The sequence below is a fragment of the Acinonyx jubatus genome, chromosome A2 (genome assembly GCF_027475565.1).
Source record: "Acinonyx jubatus isolate Ajub_Pintada_27869175 chromosome A2, VMU_Ajub_asm_v1.0, whole genome shotgun sequence".
Taxonomy (NCBI): Eukaryota; Metazoa; Chordata; class Mammalia; order Carnivora; family Felidae; genus Acinonyx; species Acinonyx jubatus.
The window spans coordinates 136836581-136861010 of NC_069383.1; the positions used below are offsets into that span (position 1 = coordinate 136836581).

The window sequence follows — 24430 nt, forward strand, 5'->3', positions numbered from 1 at the left end:
AGGCTGTTGTGGGCACTGTAGGCACTGTTACAGCAACCTGGGCCAATCAAGATTCTAGATGCTAGAATAAGGCCCAGCTGAAGTCAGCAGTGTGATTTTAGGTCCAACATTTAAGTTTTCTGAATTCTACTACCTCCCTTCATAACCTCACCCAGAATGCCTGCCCGCACATCCACAGGGCTTAATCCCTTGTTATACTCAAGTGTCTTCCCAAATACCACCTTATCAGAGAAGCCATCTCTGGCTTCTCCTTTTGAAATAGCACCTCTCTGCCCTTCGTCACCCTCAACTGCCTTATTTTACTTTTTTGTTACAGCATTATTTGATGAGATTACATATTATTTTGTGTATGCTTCCCTGTCAGCCTCCACCACATAGGAATGGCATTTGTTTCTTTTGTTCTCTGTTGTAGCCCTAGTTCCTAGGACTCAGCCGGCCTCGTGGCCAGTGTTTGACAAATACTCTTTTGGCAAATGCCTCAATGAATTGAAGACGAGAGGAAGGAAGACAGACACACACACACACACACACACACACACACACACACACACACGCACACACACACAATATTCACTAAAGTCCCTGATTTCTTTAGCTAAAAACATAGAACCTCAGCAAAAATAATGTTTAGGTCCTAAAGTAGTACAATTCCCCAAGACCACCAAGGGGAAGAGGGACCTACAAGGGGCCTTTCTGGAACTGAGCAGCTTGTATACTTGGGAGTGTATACAAGTTTTTCAGGAAGATCTTAAATCAGCATGTGTACCTAACGCTTTGCATTTAAGAGAATGTTTGCATGTATAGGGTTGTCCTCTTTCCAAACGTGGTTCCAGTGACTCACAACCTGGGGAAGGGGGACAGACAGACAGGTTATATCATTGCTCAGGAGAGGTCTCTAACTTGCTCCCTAGGAAGCCACTTCCCCACCAAGGTTTCTGGAAAAAAAAAGGGGGGGGGAACATTATCTCAGACTGCTGGTTTGAACATCAGTTAAGACAGAGCAATATGCCCAGTGTCTGAGACAGTCTGTACTCAGTAAATGTACCTGCTGGCTTCTCTATAATGTCTAAATCCCCTGAATCGCACTGTCCAATAGGGCTTTCTACAAGGATAGTGAAGTTCTATATCGCTGCTGTACCAAAGGGTAGTCATTAGCCACTTGTGGCTACTGAGAACTCGAAATCTAGCTTTAATGAATTTAAATGTAAATAGCCATGTATCACCAGTGGTGACAGGACTGGAGAGTGCAACCATGAACACTGTGAAGTACCCTACATTCATGAAACTTTATTATCTTATTTGCAACCATGTCAGGCTTCTAGAATCAAATTTTCACTTCAAAAGGAAAAAAAATTCTTTCTTATAATTTCTTCCCTTATTCAGCGTCACATGGTTGCTTAGCTTTCAAGATTCGGAAGGTAAGGAGGGTAGCAAGCATCATGGGGTACTTTGCCAACAGCCAGCCATTCCCCCTGCTATTCTTAGGTAGATCCTGATGGGTCTAAATCTCTTGCTAGTGACTGGATTAAGCATGAACATGTGATCCAGTCTGACCAATGGGACAGAAGGGTTGACTGGCCAGGGATGGAGTGCCTAGAGGAACATGTTACAGGCACTTAACTAGAGACACAAGAAAAGGATACCTTCTCTTCTTTCTCTGGCCTTTGTACCTCAGCATGTGACTTCTGGAACTGCTCAAGCTGTATTCAAGTCATGAGATAAGTGATTCTGAGGAACGAGCCCATTGATGGTAAAGCATAAACAACATGGAGTACACTTTAAAGATGGCAGAATAAAAGATACTGCCCAGAAGTGCCCTGCCTCTAGAGGGCTACCTTAGATCATAAATTGCCCTTATTACTAAGCCTGGACAGTCAGATCTTTTCCAGAGGCTAAAACATGGAAATGGATGCTAAAACAAATCTTTATATGAAGACATGCTCTTGGAAATAACTTCTGTGTGAATATAGGAGAAAAATCCTCATAACACTGCCAGCAGCCAGGACTACTCATAAGACAAAGGGAGGCAAATCTTGACTCGTTCTTTCTGGCACAGCAGGTATGTGGTCCAATTGGCCCTGAGTGTTGAAATTTCCTTTTCACACCCTAGTGGATGGTGAGAGAAAGGGCAATCTTTAGATGAAAAGGATGTTGTAAGATAGCTCATTAAGAGGTGGTATAAGAATGTAAAAGCCACAGGACTTCAAAAAGTGTCAAAATCATTCCCCAAGAGAAGAGTGTGGACTATGTATTTCACAACAGTGAGGAGAAAATACCTCCATTATCACAGTGAGCCCCAGAAGCAGAAACATGCTACAAATGGCTTCTCTCATCTTTGCAGATACTACTGAAACAGCCTAGAAGAAGTTCAGGTTTCATTTTCCTGCTCAAATTTCTCAACAACCAATCACTACTACCAAATGTACTAATGGCATGCACACCCTGCTAGAAGAACACTGTCCTCACACTTGGAACTAGGGTAAGGGTGGGACAGAGAAAAATGGGTTCCAGGGGGGAAAGAGGCCAACAATAATTGGGGCAGGGCAACTTAACGATCCCTTTGGGAGTAGCAAAGTTTCATGCAGCTTCAAGAAGGAGCTCTTTTCCTCCCAGAAAATGGCCTTCCAACTGGGAGAATGTAGATCAACACAAACAGGAAATCTGGATCAAGTGGTTTCCCAAGTCCAGGAAAGATGTCAAGGTCAACTAAATTCACTAAGTGGGCTGAAGAGCATAATAATGCTCTTATTATATAAGAACATAATGCATACCTCACCACACCCCACTCTTTCACTATGAAATTCCCTCCATCAATTTAAAATATTTAATAAATCAGAGGCAATAGCCAGTAACAATGGCTAGTGGAGGATGTGTACAGAGGTCCACTGTTTGATCCTGGGGAGGTCTCAAAATAGGAGGAGTGGCCGAGAAGGTTATGGAGGAGAAACTCACGGGGCTTGGCCCCAATGTGTATTTTAAGATTTTTAATAATCTATATGGCTATGCTAGAAGCAGGACACACAGTGAGTCATACTTTGTAAATTAGGCCACTGAATATTTTCCCTAATTTTTAAGCCAATTCAAAGAAACTCTTTACCCTCTGTGACTTTTCACGTCACAGATACAGGTTGATTGTATGGCATACAAGAAGAGGCTTTCAATTCTTCCATGATGATAATAATACTTCCTAGAGAAGAAGATTTATTTTGCCATATTGGAACACCAATTGTATAAATGCTAAGTTTAAATTTTTCTTCAAACTGGTTCACTTTTTATAAAATCTTAAATATATAATAGGAAATTTAACCAGCCCAGAATGGAAAATTAGCATAGCCTGCCAAATATTAAGGGTACCAGGATATAGTAAAACCCACAAGATCAAATTCTAAAATACTCTCCCCCAGCTGAAGGCTCTGAACAAGAACTATCTCCATTAAAAAGAGATACTGGTAAGTGACAGAAGTATTAAAAATTTATTAGCACCAAACTATGACGTTCTCCTTGATAAACAGGACTTTATTATGTTAAACGTCATTTTCTTATATAGGGGTAGAGTCATTTCTCATGACATCACATCACATTCAATACTAAGGGAAAACACTATTTATTAATACTATAGTAAGATTAATGAAAAGTAACAATTCCTAGAGTTACTACAAAGTATTACATAAGAAGGTAAGGTTCCATGGTATGTATATGTATGGGTGAATATAAATTAAAAAGAAGACAGGTTAAATTTTAGTAGCAAGAACGACAACCAGGAATATGTACTACCCTTGATGCTACTGATTTCAAATAGAGTCATGTGAAATTACCAGCTGAAAGGTGGAGCTGTGGTTAATTTCAGGATCACTTAAGAAACCACTGAAGGCTAGGGCCCCTGGGTGGCTCTGTCAGTTAAGCGTCCGACTTCGGCTCAGGTCATGATCTCACGGTTCATGGGTTCAAGCCCCGCATCAGGCTCTGTGCTGACAGCTCAGAGCCCGGAGCCTGTGTCAGACTCTGTTGTCTTCCTCTCTCTCTGCCCCTCCCCTACTCACGCTCTGTCTCCCTCTGTCTCAAAAATAAATAAACTTTAAAAAAAAGAAAAGAAACCACTCAAGGCTAACACTGCCACGGTACACTGTCCTCAGACTGGAAGAATACAGAAGGTAGCCTGACATCAACTGAACCATATAAGACTTTTGCTCCTGTACAGATTAATTACACTTGAACTTGTGGACTGAGTAAATTCAGTCTTTAAGCACATGGGACACTCATACCAGCTACATATGAGCAGTAATAAAAGTTCACAATCCAGCAAGACAGTCCTGCTTTTTATACTGCCACCATGCCCACCCCATGAATAAAAGAGACAACAAGATAAAGAGTGCAGTTCAACTTAATATTTCAATAAAGAGAATGGCCAATAAAGTGTTACTCATCATGATATGTATCAATGACATTTTTCCTGCCCCCCCCCCAAAAAAAGAAAGAAAAAAAGAAATTCCACATAACATAGCTTACCAATATCCAAAGGGAATGGTAGAATATTTCCCTATTCAGGGAGTCAGGGTAGTGGGTTTTATGAACCAAATCAGATATAATAAATGAGCACATAGTGTTAGGTCAGAAAAAAGATGACCAGCCTTTAAGTAAATCACACAGCACATTCGGGTAATTGCTTTCTAGCTTTTTTTTTAGGCATGTATGAGGCTAGGAATATCTTTCTTTTGAAATTTTAAAGTAATAATGTCTTTCCACTAACCCACACTCCCCCCACCTTTGCCCCCAACAAGCTAGTTTCAAAGGAGAGAACATCATCTGTTCAAATTTATAACCAGGAAAAAAGATACTTGACTCTGATCCATCACAGATATGAAAAGATATATACTTATAGATAACTCTGTATGCCTTCTGTAGACACTAAATTTATAGATTATTGAATATTAAGATTTATGTTGTATCAAAGCAAATATTGACCTTATCTCTGCCTGGCTCAATATTTACTGCTTTGCTCAATAAATCTTGATGTTCATTTTCAAACTGAGTCAATATCAGTTCATTAATTTCTGCACAGTTCATATCAGCATTTTACAAAATTTGAAATGCCAGTGGACTGTTCCACCTAAAAAGTTTGGATACAGCCAATTATAGAGACAAAAGAGCTTTTACCTCCCTTCTGGATTTCCTTTTAGTTGTTCCTTTCTTTCTCTCTCCTCAAAATTGTTACAAAGGCAACTGCCTACATTTAATACCATTCAGCCATCTACTCTAAAATAAAAGGATTACTTTAGGAAATATTATGAATGTACTGGTATAAGAAATTAAAATATTCTAGATATAATTCTGTAACATGTTAAAGTATTATAGATATAAATGTAAAAAAAGGAAATATCCCTCATTTTTCAATAATAACCACAATTAACTTCTGTCTATAGTCTCCAGACCTCTCAGCTCTAATCATTAATAGGACCTTATTACCCACATTATTCTAGTATCTTCTGCCTATTTCACTTTGGTGGATGCGTAGTATGAGTTTCATCATAAGAATGTAGTATAATTACCCAAGTCCCTAGTTATGATTACTTCGTCTGTTAAACACAATGTCACATTGGGGATGTTCACAAGTGTTTCTAAAACACAAATTCCTAGAAACAGAAGTGCTGGATCAAAGACTATAAATATTTAACATTTTCACACATCTTGCCAGAGAACCCTCCAAAAAGGCTCCACCAACCTACCTTCAGAATCAGTTGAAAACCCACACTCTCAGGCTTCCATTTAACCACATTTTAAATGTCCCATCAGAGCAACAATTGAAAGTGTTTATCACTGATATATATTTCTTGACACGAACACAGCAGTAAACAATATTTCATCTTCCTAAGAGGCTTTTCCAAGGGTCACAAGGACCCTAAGGAATTTACTGATGTCCTTTACAGCATACAATAGCATCCATGAACTTGGCAAACACTCATGAAACCATCTCCAGGGAGAAGATGCCAAGAAACTTAAATACTCAGGTGGCAAAGATTACAAGAAGGTTTTTTTTAAAAAAAAAAAAAAAAAGAAAGAAAAGAAAAAGAAGGCATCTTTAAGATATGAGAACAGTCTCTTTCCGACAGTGGAGTGGGGGAGAGATGGAAAGAAAAAGCCAAACTTGGCCAAGTATTGAAAAATGCTCAAGGTATCTTAAGCATATGGCAACACACTTTTCTCTTTTATACATAAAGTCCTGATTAGTGTGTGACCATATGTGTTTTTTTCTCACCCTATCTATCCTTGTAATCACAGATCAAGTGTAAAAGAAAAAAGAGTACCTATAGGAAGAAACAGTTTGTTCTTCAATGTGTTCCCTACCTTGAGGCCCTCCTATTTCAAAACATTTAACTAAGAACTGGGAAATACCAAGATTAATTACACACAAAGGTTCTGTTCAAGCAACATAAGGTTTAAGAGAGCAGGAAATACAGACAAAACACTACACCATATCTTAATACTCAAGTCCAAATTTTTTACCTTCATACCCAGCCCATCACTCCTCTTGACTCATTTTAAATTAAATGCAATGCCATCTTCGATCATCCGGGGGATTATCCTAGACGATTTCTTTTGCATTCTCTTCCAGATACTAATGGTAATGAATTCCCATGAACTCTTTCCTTTTATCTCTCAAATCTCTGATAATACAACTTCACCATTTTTCATCCTGCCTACTTCTCCCACTGACCAATCCTTAACCCTACAACCAGTGGTCTTCTTCAAATATAAAGCCAACATACTCCATTTCCACCACGAAACCTTTAAATGCTTCCCCATCACTCTCAGATAGATGTTCTAGGTCACTGGTAGAATACTGAAAGCCTCTTCATGGTCCAATACTCTGCAATATTCCCTCAACTTCCTCCACCCTACCATATGCTCTACACTTACTGAGCTCCTTTCGTTTCCCCAGTCACTGCCAGGTCATTTCACGCCTCAAGGCCTCCTCATGTCCTGGAAAACACCTGCCCATCTTTAACGGCTGGGATCAGGCAGCAATAATTCTGGGAGCCTCTCTGACCCCTCCCATTATAGCACAACACCTGACATACAGTAAGTAATTAATAAGTGTGCTCAGTGAATAAGTATCTTCTACTTAGAATGGTTCATAGAGTAACAGGGAGTTATAAAGAGAGAAATTAAGTGTAAAAAACAAAGAGAGGTTGGGGTGCCTGGGTGGCTCAGTCAGCTAAGCATTTGACTCTTGATTTCAGTCCAGGTCATGATCTCAGGGTTGGTGAGATCGGGCTCTGTGCTGACAGCCTGGATCCTGCTTGGGATTCTATCTCGTCCTTGCTCTCTGCCCCCTCCCCTGTTCATTCTCTCCCTCTCTCTCAAAAATAAATAAGCTTTTTTTTTAATTAATTTAAGAAAAAGAAAAACAAAGGGAGACTGATAAGGGAGAGGGGGTTCAGGCTAGGCATCAAAGTGGAGGGAACATTGAGCTGGGACTTGGAACATGAATCTCAAGACTGATTCCTCCCCAACGGTCCGGTTCCATCAGATAAGAAGCTCTCTATTGCAAACGCAATGTCTCTAGGGAAATGATTCCCTTCAGAAGCTTCACAGGAGGCTTTAGGAGAAGAGCACACAATACAAAATTAATATGAAACTCTGAAGTCCTAATGTGGCTTCCATTCTCCCAATCACAAGAGCAGACTTCTACAGGCAGGTATATTTTGCTTTACCCTTCATAGGCATTATTAAAAAGAGGCATGGAAATTATATTTCAGGAATTTAATTATATCTTAAGTTCACCAGGGGAGCTGATTAAAAGGATCCAATGGGGAAGCCTTTTGTAAATCACCCACTAATTTATCTGAATTTCATGGCAGGATCCCCTTAGTGAGTCCTCAAGCCCAGACTCTGACAGGAGTTCATTTATCTGTACATCCATTCACCCACTTGAAAAATATGCACCAAATAGGCACAAAATGAGATACTCGGGCACACAGCAGGGAAAAAAAAAAAGGACTTATAATCCTCATCCTCAAGGATTCTACATTTCGCTAGGGAAATGAAACATACACCTCCATGCACCACATACTCACATGCACGTGCATTCTAAAACAAGATGTCTATATGAAGAATGTAGTGGGGTGGCATATAATTAAGAGCCAAATGGGTAATGCGTATTCCACTCCAGAGTGGGGGCCAAGAATTATAGCAGGTGCTTACATATGTTACATATAACCCTCAAAAAGCCATCCTGCAAGATATGTCCTCTTTTGGTCTCCATTGTACAGCCGAGTAAGTCACCAACCAGGACAATGAAAAGGGACCTTGAATGCCTCCTCCTATGATGTCCTGGCCACAGCTGGAATGCCTCTTAGAATAATCCTGCTTGACCACTGCTCAGCACAACACCGGACACTTCTTGCAGGTAGTTTTGGCATCACTCATCTCAATTTTGGATTCCTCGAACAATGAGAATTGTCCCCCCTTGTACTGGTTGATAGACTCTTTCTACACAGAAGGAACATGAGGTATGGATTACCTGAAATGCAGAAAATCAAAGGGTAAGAGAAAAAACCGCAACTTACATTTCCCCAAGTCTCTAAGGGGGAAGAGAAAAAACAGATAGCTTTATAAAAATGCCTCCAATTTCCCCCTTGAACTTGCTCCAGATTTGTTTCTCATTTCCCTTTCCGGCAACAATGACCTACCTAGCATTTGTTACTTTTTGTGTAATAATTACAGAAGTTCTGGGCAAATTCCAAAATTCATGAGCTGTCATCACTTCAAGTAACACAGAAAAATATCTGTGTCTTAGTCAAGTAAAACTGAGAGATTATTTTAATATTTCCAGTGAGATACTCTTATTCAATCTTTGTTTTGTTTTTTTTTTCCAGTATAATTCTGAAATACATAAAGAGGTCTTTCCCCTTTTGTCCCTATCTTGGAATGAGGAAAATAAACCCAAAGATAGAAAGTAATCTTTTAATTACAAAGCCATTATTAACATTTAACAATAATAATATCTTACATTTATGTTCCACTTCGTATCTCTTATGCATGAGACTTTCACATTGGACTCAGATATTATGACCCCCCCCCTTTTTACAGTAGATGAAAATAAAACCCAGAGAGATAACCAATCTTCAGATGATCCCAATGGGACCAGAGCACCTATTTCCAGGCTCCTCAATAAACAGTCCTCTATGCTAGAAGTTCACAGTGGCACTGTCTGATAAGCCTACAGAAGTGAAGATTTTAGCATCTCAAATGTAACGAGGAAGTGTGCATTACCCAAAGTGATACGGACAAACGGAAATAACCTGGTTAGTCCTAATGCGAAAGTTACACTAACATTAATGAACTACTGTCGTGACAATATCCCCAGCTCGAAAACCTGCACAACTCTCCTAAAGTGAACGTGGTGGGATGCCAGCAGAGTAACTGGGTCAGCATCAGGCACCAAAGCCCACCTCCACAAAGGCAGCCTACTGAGCAGGACGCAGTAACCCAGGGGCACGGGACCCCAGAAGCGCCAACACCCAACCCTCTCCCTGATCCAGCTCCTGTAGCACATCCTTCTCCATTCATCTCTTTCTTCCTCCCCAGTCCTTTCCACCAGACTCCCTTCTGAATGCTAACTAGACTTGCTGAGGACATTGCAGCTCAAGGGAAAATGCAAGGGAGGAAAAAAATTTTTTAAAAAGAAGACATTTTCCAAATCTCTGAACAGTTCTGTTTATGAGTCAGGCTAATATCTGCTCAAAAACCCAAGCTATCTCAATGTGAGCAGGAGTTGGTAAACCTTTTCTCTAAAGGGCCAGATAAAGATATCCTAGGTCTTTTGGTCAGTCTGTAGCACCTACTCAACCCCACCACGTAAGGGGCCGTAGGCAATACCCAAAGGAGTGGGCATGGTTGTGTTTCAGTAAAACTTTATACACAAAAACCGCCATGGTTTGTATAGTACAGTTGAGGATAGTTTGTTTAAACCCTCATTCCCAAATCCCAAATGGGGAGTTCTTGTGAATATAACTGACAAAATTTAGCTTACTCAGCTCCCAGTATAACCAAGCGATCACCCAGTGGCCCGTCACAGGTACCCACTGAGAATTGCAATTAACAACATCAACAGCACCAAAAGTAGTTAATAATCATGACAAAAACAGCAGGAATATTAGGTACTGGATGCAAGAGACTATGTTACTTTTCACACATATCATCTCATTTCATCCCCAAAACAACTCTATGAGGGAATCGTTCTTAATTATCCCCATTTCAAAAATGGAGAACCTCAATCTACAAGAAATTAAATGTCCTCCCAATGTCACAAAAATATTAGGAGACAGGGGCGCCTGGGTGGCTCAGTCGGTTAAGCATCCGACTTCGGCTCAGGTCATGATCTCACGGTTCATGGGTTTGGGCCCCACGTCGGGCTCTGTACTGACAGCTCAGAGCCTGGAGCCTGCTTCGGATTCTGTGTCTCCCTCTCTCTCTCTGCCCCTCCCATGCTCATGCTCATGCTCTGTCTCTCACTCTCTCTCAAAAATAAATAAACATTTAAAAAAAAATTTTTTTAAGTGTTAGGAGATAAAACTCCTATTTGAGCCATAGTCTACATGACTTCAAAATTCATACTCTCACACACCATACCCCCAAAGCACCAATGATATTATCTTAGGAGGAAGTAAGACAAATCTGTGAATTAGAGGCATGAAATTAAAATCTAGACCATCAAACCAACCTTTTAGAAATGGCCTGCTTCACTTTTGCTAAATTTAAAAACAATTCCCTCTACAAACAGCGAGCCTTTCCCTTGGCACACCAGCTTTCGAAGCATTTATACCTAGAGGTGTATATACCTGTATCTCAGAGCAGACCTCTGGTCTACTGTGGTTTCAAGGCCTTGGTCTCAAGTGCCCAAAGTGACAGACAACAACCCCTTCCTGATCTGTCTTTGTCTATTGGCCAAATGCTAAGAAGTGTCTCTGATGGACCCAAAGTCTTGTTGACATGAAAATCGATATTCCAGCACTTTGGAGTGAAGCAACCATGGATACCATAGAATTTTCAGGAAGAACTAAGTTAAAGCATATGGACTATATACCATCAATTGATATCTGTCTCAATCTTTTCTTCTTCTTTTACTTTTTATTTTCTCCATTTTCCCCTTAAGGAAGTAATTTCTCTGTTTCTTCCAAACCACTCTATAGCCTTCTGGGAGATTCCTCGTATGACTGTCCTATCCCACCCAGGAAAAAAAAAAAAAAACAACTAGGAGAGGAGTTGACAAACTACAGCCTGTGGACCTTATCCAACCCTACCCAACTGGCCACCTAGTTTAAAATACAGCCCGTGAAGTAAGAATGGTTCTTCTATTTTTAAATGATTGAGGGGGAAAAAAAATAACAGGAAGTATAATATTTCCTGAAACATGAAAATTATACACAACTCAAATTTAAGTGCTCATAAATAAATTTTTCTGGAAACCCAGCCAATTTATCTAGGATTACCGATGGCTGCCTCTGCACGACAGCGGAAGAGAGACCACACGTAGCCTACAAAGCCTAAGATATTTACTGTCTGGAGTTTTTACAGAAAAGAGGTGCCAAAAGCCTGCCACTGAACTACTAGCCCTTCTGCTGATAGAGGCAGTTCCCAGATCCATTCCAGAAATGCATTCCGTAAATGCAAAACAGAGACTCATTAGGTCCACTGGAGTTAAGGATGTCAACAACTGCTCCATTCCAAAGACTGCACCACATGCATCCATTCTTAACTGAGTGATGGCAAAAGTTTTAGGTCTTTCATTTCTTCGCTGCCACTTGCAATCAGAGATGCTGATGGGATAGAATTTCCAATTTCCTGCCTAACAGCATTATTATTCTAGATTGATGAACTGTAAATAGCAGGCCACTTTACACCTCCTCCTAACTGATATGGGAGCCACAGGGTACAAAATGATAAATTTTCTTCGCGTTTCTTGGCAAGAAGCTACGTATATATGTAACTCTGGCCTTCATCGCGCAATTTCCTTCATTTATCAGAAATGGTGACAAAAAGGCTCTAATTAGATAATTCTAATCACAAGGAGTTGGGTGTGATGGAAGACTTCAGAATCGTTATCTGTTCCTTGCAAAACAAAACAGATAGGCTATTCTCCCCGTAGGGGCAGGAGATTTATCAATAGACAAAAGGATGCAAAAAGCCAATAGATAAGGTGTAATTAAAGATCAAGCCTATAAATTTTACAGTGACATAAATTTAACAAGATTTGCAGGTGGAAATTCGGGATTGAAAACCAGAGCATCATGATGAAAATAATGCCTTGCAATTCTATATGCAATGACATTGCATAAACACAGATTTATTATTAATACTAATACCCCATGCCTTCAAGCCTTTTCCTACAAATTATTTGAATTATTCAATGCCACCATAATTTCCAAAGTTGTCTGTCTTCCTCAGCCTTTCCTCCTTAATTGGCTACAATACATTTTCCATATATTTGTAAGCATCAAAATCTTGTTTGGAACTAACAATCCACCTATCTTACTTTTGATGGTTGCTGGAAGCATCATCCAGAAATGTCTGTATATTCTTGTAGGTGTTCATTTTTATTCCCCCCTTAGAATGTAAGAAAATTATTTGCAGTGTAACATTCAACATAATTTTAATAATGCTCTCTTATCTCCACTGGCTTGAAGGCTAAAAGTTTAAAAGCAAAAATGAAAAGAACTGCAGAATGCCATAGAGGGCTGAAATATATTCAACTAACAAGATCTGACTTGAAAATAAAGTTGCATTTTTTTTTAGATTAAAGCACAACAGATCATTTTGATACGTGACGCTTTGTAATATTTAGCAGACATTTAGCAGCTGAAGACTAGCCTTGTATTTGCTGCTTTCTGAAATCACAGCCACTGAAAAGACAGAAAAGAAAAGGCTGTGTCTTTTGGGAAATCACATGTTTGGTACAATAACTCATTAACAAGTAAAGTTCAGAAATAAATGCAAATTAAGGCGGGGGGGGGAAAGCAGGTTGAGAAAACAGGTGGGAGAAATAAATTAAAGTACTTATATAACCTTGAGGAAAAACAGGCTCCGGTGTTGCAACTTGCAGTGAACTACCAAAGGTTTGAACAAACAAGTTAGGTGTGAAACTGATTGAAAGAGTACTCTCCGGTGAGTTTCACGGGGTTGGTGACTGGCCTGTGTGATCCTGGTCGGAACAGATCAACTCACCGGAGTAGGCCCAGTACGGGTCACCTGAAGCTTTACGCCTGCGGATCTGCGCTGAGCTGCCGTGTCTGCTCTCGTGCAGGGCCCCGACGTAGCCTTCTGTCAAGGCTGGAAGAGAGGGAGAGCACAGTGAGTTCACTGGACATAGGAAGGGTGTCCAACACACCTCGGGTGACTTCCCAGAAGCACACACCTCAGGGATAATGGAATAGAACCTCTTGACTTACAGAAACACAACTACAGGATAACCTATATTACCTATAATATAGGTTAGGATAACCTATATAACCAGATTATCAGGATTACTACGAAGAGTAGTTTACAATGAGCCTTTCCTTTGAGTCACCAAGCATGGTGCACTAAGCCCCTGACATATAGTATCTTACACAGTCCGCAGAACACTACTAGACAATACATCCGGTGGTCCCAGTAATGAGACCATTCTATAGATAAGCAAACTGAACCTTACAGAAGTTAAATAACTTTAACTTGCCCAATGTCCCTCAACTAGTAGACTTGGAATCCGCGGTTTTTATTCCGGCTAGGTAGATTCGCAGCTAGGTCCTAGCTGCGAAAGGCCTCTAAGCCTTATTTGATCTTCACAGAGCAAGGGGTCATTTGGTCTCTTTTACAACTGGAGGAATTAAGACTCAGGGACACTAAGTAACTGGTCCCAGGTAACACAGATAAGCATGCAGCCATCGGGGAACTGAACATGAGCGTGCCTACATCAAAGCCACAGCTTCTGCCATCCAAACACATCGCAGTCTAAGGCCTGGGAGACATCCCATGGTGAGTACACATCCTCCACATCCTTTAGACCCTAAACAGTCACCTGTTATACCTGAAGATATGAAACACGAAACCCGCAAGGTCAACCATGCTCAGAAAAGAAACCCTGTTTCATGATGACCAATCTTCTATGCCATTACAGAGAGCCTGCTACAGTGTTCAAACTCCTCCCCTCCCAACCAATTCATGAATGTAAATTTCCCTTCTTGTGAGCCCACACCCAAACGCACTGACATGTAAGAACACAAATACCACAGGTGTCCAGAATCCAAAATGAAATGGAATTACACTTCAAACAATACATCCCAGCTATCTATGTTAATATTTAAATGCACCCAAACAAAATCAAGTGTGCTTTTGAAAAGCAGGGACAATGGGTTAGGAGAACTGTAGATTCAATTTAAGATTAGGAAGGCACTAAGAAAACAGTACATTCTCCATTCTGCATTTGTCAAAGTAATGATAATGATGTCACCATGATGGCATATTAGGAAACATGTAAAGTACAGACAGTCCCCAACTTACGACGGACCGACCTACCAATTTTTCAGCTTTACTAATGGTGCAAAAACCATACGCAGTCAGTGGGAACCGAACCTCGGACGTTGGATTTGGATCTTTTCCCCAGGCTGGCAATATGCCGGGTAAGATCTTCTTGCCCTTATGCTGGGCAGCAGAGGACACAGCTACCAATCAACCCCACGACCACGAGGATCACCAGCCAACACACCTCCAACCATCTGTACTCACATCACACAGCCATGGTTTTTCACATTCCGTAGAGTATCCAATGAATTAAATGAAACATTCAACACATTATTATAAGCTAGGCTTTGTGTTTGATGATTCAGCCCAACTGTAGGCTAATGTAAGCATTCTGAACATGTTTAAGGCAGGCTGGGCTAAGCTAGGGCATTCAGTAGGTGAGCTGTATAAAATACATTCTCAGTGCAAGATATTTCCCACTTACGACAAGTTTATGAGAACATAACCCCATCGAAAGTCGAGGAGATCTGTGCTTTAGGATTGCATGTCAACTCCAAACACTGGTTTAAAAAAAAAAATGCTTGAAAAGTAAACCTGATACTGATACCATTTATGTTTGTTCGTTGGTCCTGAACAACAAAAATTAAAATTTTTGTTGATAAAGGTTTAGGTAGCCACCATGCAATCCATCCTACTATTTTGCAGATAAGCCATGCAGAGATCCAGGAAGTTGACCATTTTAAACTTCTAGAGATCAAAAATAAAATTTTCCATCTCCTACACTCCTATTTTTTCCCTGCATTAAAGCACACTACATAAATAATTGTCCAGCTTATTTGTTTTCTGTGCATGCGGGAAACTTTTTTATGTATCTGTTTAATATGCTTCTTAGAGCTAGTTCACTCTAAATAATTATTCCCAAATAATCCTTCCTCTTTCTGTCAAGGCAATGAGCAAAACACTGCCTTGAACACAGAAATGTGACCTCCATTCGGGTATGTGGTTGAGCCTGAATTTCCTTGCCTGTTAAATGAAGCTAAAAGTAGCAGCTTCACAGCATTGTTACAACACCACCACAAGAAACTGTGAGCAGAGCAGCTAAGCACTGGGCACAGAGTGATTCAAAAATACCAAATAACAGAGAAAAAATTTGTTACAGAGACTCTGATTTTGTCATTATCATACCCACGCCCCATAAGTCTACCTGTTAAGTCATGTAATGGACAGTCTATCCTGTCAGTCCATCCCTGCCAGCTCCAAGGGGGCCTTGTTTGGCTTAAACCAGCCAATCATTGTAAACCATGCCCTTGGTCCCAGTGTCATGTTTGGCAATGGGGACATCAGTCAATCAGAGAGATTCTTCCTTCTTCCTGGCTGGGTTAGGGCAGGATCCAGAAAGCCTCAGGAGCCTAGCTAGGGGTCAAGGAGAAGATGAAGAGAGGAGCTCAAAAATACAACCACACCAGGGGAAGCAAAATCTATAGATCAATTCTGCTGACAAAATTAAAGCCCATGACAAAGGTAATTTGAAACTGTTCCTGTGGGAAGCTTTATATTTACATGAACAAATTACCTGCCAAAGCTCCCTTTTCTGTCCGTTGTATACAAAAGATCCCCAATTGATACTATAAAGGTGACCTTGGTGACCTTCAAATGAGTCAATTCTACACCTGATCATCAATTTCTCCATGCATAAAAGGTCATTGTTGGACTAGAGCTCTAATTCTCAACTTGGATGCTTTAAAAACAAAACAAAAGCAAAACAAATAATCTATGCCCTGGAGGCTACCACTTAAGATTCAGATTCACTTGATCTGGGGAGGCACCAAGATACAGCATACAGGTACTTTTCTTAAAGGAAGTTCTCCAGGTGATTGAATTTTGAAGTCAGAGATAAAAATACAAACTTCCCTGCTGAGCTAGACCAGAGAGACCCTCTTCAACTCTGACATTCCCTCAACTCATCCTCACAGCCTGGAACCTGACTGGCTAAGTTAACCCTGGGAAAAGGCTGGCCAGGCAAGGATGAACCGCTTACTACAGAAATCACACGGGTGTAGCATCAACCTCAGAATGTGGCTAAATCTGAACTCAACCAGAAAAGCTCACACACAAATGAACCAGATGTAAAAGGAAAGGAGGAATGGAATCATCCTCAAGGATATTCATTTATACCTTTTACAGAAGGTGTTATCTGAAATCACAATCTCTACAACCAATCCCCCTTTTGTCCTGAAAAGGAGGTGCTTGTCATTTTCCAGAACCTTTGAGAAGACTCGGGTGGGGAACAAAGGAGGACAAGGGCTGCCAGAACCATCTCTCATGGGTGTTGCTTTCGTGTGGGCAGCGATGTTAGCCATCCTGCAGGAAAAGCAAAGCAACAGAGCCCAGAGCTTCATCAGGTAAGCAGGTTTGGGGATCCCACACCGGCCAGCTTCCCAAGCCCACTGAACTATTAGTGGAAAAAGCAAACCTACAAAGACGTATCCAATTCAAGAAACAAGGGAGGTACAACCGTCAGAAGGTCCTCCCCTGGCACTGCCAAGTAATGTAATCCATACCTCAAAGAGCAGTTGCCTTCCCAGCCATCCATATGCAGCACACTGTGAACTAAGGGGCCTCAACTGAGGGGCAGAGCTGTCTAAAGGGAGTTCACTTGGGACAAAAAAACAAGCCGTGTGTATTTGCTGGAAACAGGCCAACTGACAAGAGGTAACGCAGAGGGCAGGGCTATCCCAAGGAAGGCGGGCTAACCCCGTCTTCATCACACCCCCAAAAGTATGGAGGTACAATGTGAGCTGCACACAGCAAGGCGAAGAATGGGCAAAAAACCTGCTTCTGAAGGACATGCTGTGTGGCCTAGGACGGGCTCCAAGCTCCCCAGAGATAAGGAGCTCTCAACCTACCATCCATGATGGCGTCTGGAATATGGTAGGTATTCGATCATGAGTGAGCGAATGACTACGCACACACATGAACGACAAAAAGGCTGATAGTGTCTGTGTTGGGGGGGGAGGGGGATAAGAGTGGGTGCGTCTATCTGTGTATATGTACACGTGTGTATTCATATCAGCCACAAGCAAAACCACGACCTTCCCACTGCCTCACTGTCTAGTCGCTGCCCAATTATCACAATAGCAAACATCTAAAACATGAAGCTGGAGGAATGATCTGGAATTCCTCATAAGCGACTGTTTAGGGAGGCAACTCAGAAATGAACAGGGAGGCAAAGGACTTTATCACCCCAACACCAGATTTCTTTTTAACACATAAACTATTCATTAAAGATGACTATATTTAGTTTTCCCTTTTATTCCATCCACATCAGTAATGTGTGATTTCTTTTTCTCTAAGAACATAAGCATGTACGAATGGCACTTCTATAATTTAAAACAAAAGAATTTTACTCCCCTCCTCAAATGTATTTTCATCATATAATAAGGTGTTTTTTAAAAAACAATTTTTAGAAATTATTTGAACAGCACTCAAAGATGTGAATTGAGTATACTAAGCAACATAATATATTACTGGCAAGGAGCAGAGATTTGCAAAAGAAACAGTCTGAGGTTCCCAAGTAAAGATACAGACTCAGCACCCCAAATTCAATCAATTTTAATACTCTTTGTGTTCTTTAAACGCAAACAGCCAACCAACAGCAGCATGGCAATGATATGGTAAGGCTATGAATCATGCTATTGATTTTCAATATCTTCTGTGCAGAAAATTAAATTATGCAAATGCATGCCTTTACGGATCCTTACCTTAATGCGAAATTACATACTTGCTTATGTCAGCAACTTAATTACACAATTAAAAATGGAGCATGCTTACGAAAATATGTATTTTCATTCTTCAGAACAGACAAGAAGTATAAATCTGCCTATGGGTATCCTGTGACTAATAAGAGGGAGGAGTCAGTGTTGTGCAAACATGTATTCTATCAAGTTCTACAGCACCAAGCCCACTATGGTTAATGGAGCTGAAGTCATCTGTCAGCAGAAAGCTCAGGAGGGCTTTTAATGCTGTGATAATGCTTCAAGGAATTGGGATCACCGTGATGGAACAAGTGTAGAAGACAAAAAGGACATCCAATAGTGCACAATGCTGCAGACTCCACCTCAAAGAGGTAGTCTCCAGTGCGACTTCAACCAACACACACACACACACACACACACACACACACACACACACAAACACACGGCTAACACACCTGGGCAAGAGGAATATCAAACCCGGGCAGCCTTCGAGGGTCTGAATGGTATAATAATGAAATGAGTTTAGACAGTTAATACCCAGCTACTCCCATCATCCAGGAGAATTTGAGCCTCTCAATTTTGACAGGATGAAAGTGTAGATTTCAAAACCAATAGCATTAACTAGCCAATGATGCTTACGCCTCACTCAGCAGGAGGAAGCTTTAAGTCAGGTCGGTTGCTATGCAGAGCGGGAAATGAGTGACAGGTATTTTCATCAGGGAGATTTCATAAACTCTACCCACTCTCAGAACTTCTCCGGAGCCTACCTCATTTCCAGCCCGAAGCAAAAAAAGATAAAAACGTTTCCAGACCCAAAGGCCCAATCCTTTCCTATAAAAATATCCAAAGAGTTACCTACCACTGAAGATATCAACGGAACTGTTTCCTATGTGCATGATTTAATTTCCCAGAGCCACCGGACATAGTTTATAACAATAAATGTTTGTATTCTGGGATTATAAAAGCAGATGTGTATCCCATTTGCCTTAACTATATCTTCAGGAGGATTCTATGTAATCTTGACTCTCAGCGTTTCCCAGAAATTTTGACTTGGGGGAAATAAAAAGAGTTTCAAGCTGTCTGAACTCTACTGTGTTAATTTGCAGGCAGAACATTTTTCATACAGAGACCAGCCCCTCTAAACACTACATTAAATAACATTCCTGACATAGTGTCTTTCCTTAGGTTCTACTGTCAAAGAGAAGGGTCACTAAATCTACATGGGAGAAAACTAAATGCAGTTATGTAATGATGGAGACTGTTTTCTTCCAATACTGCAAATGCGTGAATTGAAATCCCAGAGTACAGCCAACGTCTTGTTGTTTTTTGACAAAGATGATACATTGACACATGCACTTGTGTCTCCGAAAATGAGTGGAAGTCTGAGACGCCCACCGAGAAAGACACACAGTCACTAGGCATTTCAGCACATCCGCAGCATTCCTTCAGATGACGGTTATCATCTGACCATACTGAGCCACCAGTGTCTACTGGATGCCAGCTCTATCAAGATCTCCTACAGGGGCAGAGGTTACGTGCGGGTGAGACCAAAGATTTATGATGAGAACAGGCCAAAGTTCCACCTACTACGTGGTCACACATCTTGTACCCGAAGCAAAATAGTTTAGTGACCCTTGAGGGTATTTCCACTTAAATGTATGCCCAGTTCTAGGTCATTCCAAAGGACTCAGAAGCCTAGAAGAATCAGTCTGTTTCCATCCAAAATTGAAAACATCAGAACAAAGAAATTCTGGTTCTCTAGTGCCAGAATGAAAATTACTTAAGATGATGGATGGATGGCTCTCACATAAAGAGTCCTAGTTCTCTGCCAGAGTTACCGCCAAAAATAAGCCCACTAAAAATAAGTACAGGCACTCACATTTTCACATCCAGAATGCATATTTCCATAATGGCAGACAAGCAGTTAAGCGGGCTGTTTACATCTATTATAACAGCTCATACAACAAACAAATTAAAGATCCCTCAAGGATGGCAAAATCTCTAACAAGCATAATTTTCTCTGAATTTTAAAAAGCATTTAAGAACATTAAATCCCACACAATAGTCTAAAATGAATAAATCTTTATCTTTTTTGTGCCTACAATGGGCAAAAGTATCAAATCATAGTTAAAATAATTAAATATTCTCATCAGCCTTTCATCTCCTTTGTGTCTGTATTCCAATTAATCGTAGTAAAATGTACCTGGTGAGTGTCCCAAATGGTAGAATCAAGAAGTACGTCCCTTTGTAACTAGTGCATTACAAATGGTCCCTCCAGTTGTTTGTGATACTGAGCTCACCTCAAACACAATAGACTATATTACAGTAGATTACCCATTTTATCATATTCAAATGTACTTATTGTCCCAGCTACAAAAATATATATTTTCTTCACCATCTAAAGTGATAAAGAGACCTAATATAGAGCCATGACTTTTTCTTTCTTTTTTTTTTTTTTTAAAGTAGAACAGATTACAAGGGAAAGAGGAATTGCACAGCAATGTAGTATCCTAGGGGAAAAAAGGACACAAAGTAGGTTATAAAAATGACCTTGCTACTTAAGTCACGTAGAGAAGCAAAAGACTGATCTTCTCTTTGTTATTTTACTCTCAAATAACACTGATTACAAAAGGCAGAATCTAGGGATGTCTGGATGGCTGAGTCAGTTGAGTGTCCAACTTCAGCTCAGCTCATGGGTTCAAGTCCCGTGATGGGCTCTGTGCTGATGGCTCAGAGCCTGGAGCCTGCTTTGGATTCTTTATCTCCCTCTCTCTGTCCCTCCCCTGCTTACACGCACTGTCTCTCTCTCACTGTCTCTCAAAAATAAACAGTAAAAAAAATTTTTTTAAAAAGACATAATCTATTTTTTTAATGTTTTTCTTTATTTTTGAGAGACAGCAAGACAGAGTGTGAGCAGGAGAAGGACAGAGAGAGGGGGGGAGACAGAATCCAAAGCAGGCTCCAGGCTCTGGGCTGCCAGCACAGAGCCCGATGTGGGGCTCGAACTCACACCGTGAGATTGTGACCTGAGCCGAAGTCGGACACTTTACTGACTGAGCCACCCAGGTGTCCCAAAGCAGAACCAATTTTTTTAACCAGACAAGACTAAAAGAGTCAAAAAAATTAGAGCCATCTCTCTACTATTGACTATATCCTAATTTAAAAACTTCAGAAATAAAAATAGATGCTTTGAACAAGTCCAAGGAGAGGTACACTTAGAGAACAGATTTATACAAAGGGTCCTTATACATTTGTGATAAAAATCTGAAAAATACCAAGGTTCACTCCTCCTTAGAACCACCCTTCTAAAACAGAACTGCACTCCTGGTTTCAAATATCTTACAGCATAAGACAGCAATAAATCAACCGCCTCTTCTGATCCACTTTAATAGTGTTTGGTTCTCAAAGAACCAAGCCTCTTGATTCTACAAGATTATCAAGAAAACGAGGGTTAGTCACAGATAGGGCTGTGGTAATGTCAATTGCCACAAATCTGAACTTCCAATTTTACAACGTGCCAACACTCTGAATCCTTAATGGTCAACAGAATTGGCAAACACAGATCAGAGATTAACCCTGTTGGCCACTATGTTGAATACAGCCACCAATCCCTCCAGATAGTTGGTTTCACCTATGGTGTGTTTGTGTTTAAGTGTTTGCCAACATGGGGAAATCCTGAGAGAACCCCAAGATCTGTATTTTTTAACGCCATCTGGGCTTGGTTCCCAAATATCAACAATACGTTTCTCTGGGCTTTGTTCCCAAATAGCAACAATACGTTTTGTGAAGAGCAAGTAGCTCTTTCCAGAAGAACCATAACCCCACCCAATCCTCTTTTATCATTTATATTTCCCCTCTAGTCTCTAGGGCCACCTGAGTTTGCCACCCGATGCCTCACCCAATTAGAAGCTTTTCGCTAACTCCCCTATTGCCTATGTGGCAGACACTATTAAAAGCACCATCAATAAATACATAGGCTCCTTCAATTCTTCCAATAACCTTGTGGCTTACATACAATTACTCAGAAAAGGTATATAACATACCCAAGAACACAAAGCCCTGAACTGGACATTACTCTCAAACCCACAAAATTAACACTAGACTTCAATTATTCTGCACGAAATTGAATTTTACTCATCATAAAAGTACCTGTGAGTTAACGGCTACTGTATACTTGCTCAAAAGTGAAAAACGGCTTTTTCTACGTGGGTCTCAGAAAACTCAAAACATACTAATTTTATTTTTCTTATTTTTTTAATGTAAGCTCTACGCCATCATGAAGCCTGAACTCATGGTCCCAAGATCAAGAGTCATATGCTCTATCGGGGCGCCTGGGTGGCTCAATCGGTTAAGCGTCCGACTTCGGCTCAGGTCAGGTCATGATGTGAATCGGAGCCCTGTATCAGAGTCTGTGCGGACAGCTCAGGCCTGGAGCCTGCTTCAGATTCTGTGTCTCCCTCTCTCTCTGGCCCTTCCCCTTTCGAGCTCTGTCTCTCTCTCTCTCTCTGTCTCTCTCTCTCTCTCTCTCAAAAATAAATAAACATCAAAAAAAATTTTATAAAAAGTCATATGTTCTATCGACTGAGCCAGCCAAGCACCCCTAAAAACATAATAATTTTAAAAGAAAGAAGTTTTCTAGGCTATTCTTCCCACTACTATTGGCAAATGTCTAAGATAAAATCACGTTCCAATAATACTAACAGAAAAACATAGTGATTTTTCTAACATGATGTGGAGAATATCCAATTACAGTTATATAAACATTGGTCATTGTCTATAAAAAAGAAAGTCACTTCTATTCAGGCAGAAATGAAGTTACAACTTGAGTTGGGAAACAAAGTGATACAGATTACTAAGCTCTCTTCATTCATATTTTCCTTTGTTTAAAACTTGTCATCGTGACTGCCTGAAAAATTTTTATCCTTGAGAAATAAAAAATAAACCTCCTAACTTGGGTCTTTTCAGTAGTTGACTCATTTATAAACACACAGTCCCTATGCAATATCAAAAAAATTATCGAAGGAAATGGGTATTTTTTTATAGAACAAAAATAAATAATCAAAGAAAGCTTACTTAAATGCTGAGTGCCTATTTCTAAACCAAACCCTGCATAATGTGCCCAGTAACAAAAATACTAATGAAGATAATATGTAACCATGGTAGACTGTTGAAAACACATTGTAGGGGCACCTGGGTGGCTCAGTCAGTGGACCATCCGACTCTTGATTTCAGCTCAGGTGGTTATCTCATGGTTCATGGGATCGAGTCCCATGTCTGGCTCTGTGCTGACAGCATGGAGATTCTCTCTTTCCATCCCTGCCTGGGATTCTCTCTTTCCATCCCTCCTCCATTCATACATGTGCACATGTACACACTCTCTCTCAAAATAAATAAATAAATATGGAGGAAAAGACAAGACAAGACAAGACAAGACAAGACAAGACAAGACAAGACAAGACACTGTAGGTTACATAAGCCCTAAGTCCTGGGCTTGAGGATTAAATACAGAAGGCACCATCACACCCTTTTGCTGAACACACCAATCACAGTGGGGACAAACCTGACTGGCTTAGTAAACCCAGAAACCTGTAACTTCTGGAACCATGTAAAATCCTGCCAGCCAGCCATGCAGTGGCCTGTAGTTATCTATTCGCCAGAGCTTTCTGCTTCTGATCCTCAAAGTGTCTACTCCATCTTCACACTTATGATATATTTAAGCTGTTCTTAACTCCTCTGGCTAAAAAGAGAGTTTCTCAGGAGTTTGGTAAGATGTGGGCAAGTATTCATTGTAGTAGGATGCTACTACATCAAGACATTCAATAATGCATGCCCCACATTGCTCCTGCCCTCTGGGAGTTTCCAGTCAAGTAGTTGGGCCAATCAATAAACACCCAAGTTAGGGGCGCTTAGGTGGCTCAGTTAGGCATCTGGCTTCAGCTCACGTCATGATCTCATGGTTCGTGAACCCGGGTCAGGCTCTGTGCTGACAGCTCAGAGCCTGGAGCCTGCTTCGGATTCTGTGTCTCTCTCTCTCTCTGCCCCTCCCTTGCTTGTGCACTCGCTCACAGTCTCGGTCTCTTTCTCTCTCAAAAATAAGTTTTAAAAAACATTTAAAAGTTATAAGTGAAATGCATGGTAAAACAAATATGAAAATTAAATGAAACACACACAGTACA

At 40.6% G+C, this 24430-nt stretch overlaps 1 protein-coding gene across 4 annotated transcripts in view; it reads right to left on the reverse strand.

Moving 5' to 3' along the window:
* PTPRG (protein tyrosine phosphatase receptor type G) overlaps positions 1–24430 on the reverse strand; it is a 709728-nt gene that overhangs the window by 520830 nt on the left and 164468 nt on the right. For 3 of the 4 annotated variants that reach the window (XM_027039123.2, XM_027039124.2, XM_027039122.2), the window contains exon 2: positions 13225–13329. The exons of the other annotated variant lie outside the window; for it this stretch is intronic. In XM_027039123.2, the coding sequence (XP_026894924.1) occupies positions 13225–13329 (105 nt within the window). The remainder of the gene's footprint in view (positions 1–13224; positions 13330–24430) is intronic. 4 annotated transcript variants of the gene reach the window in all.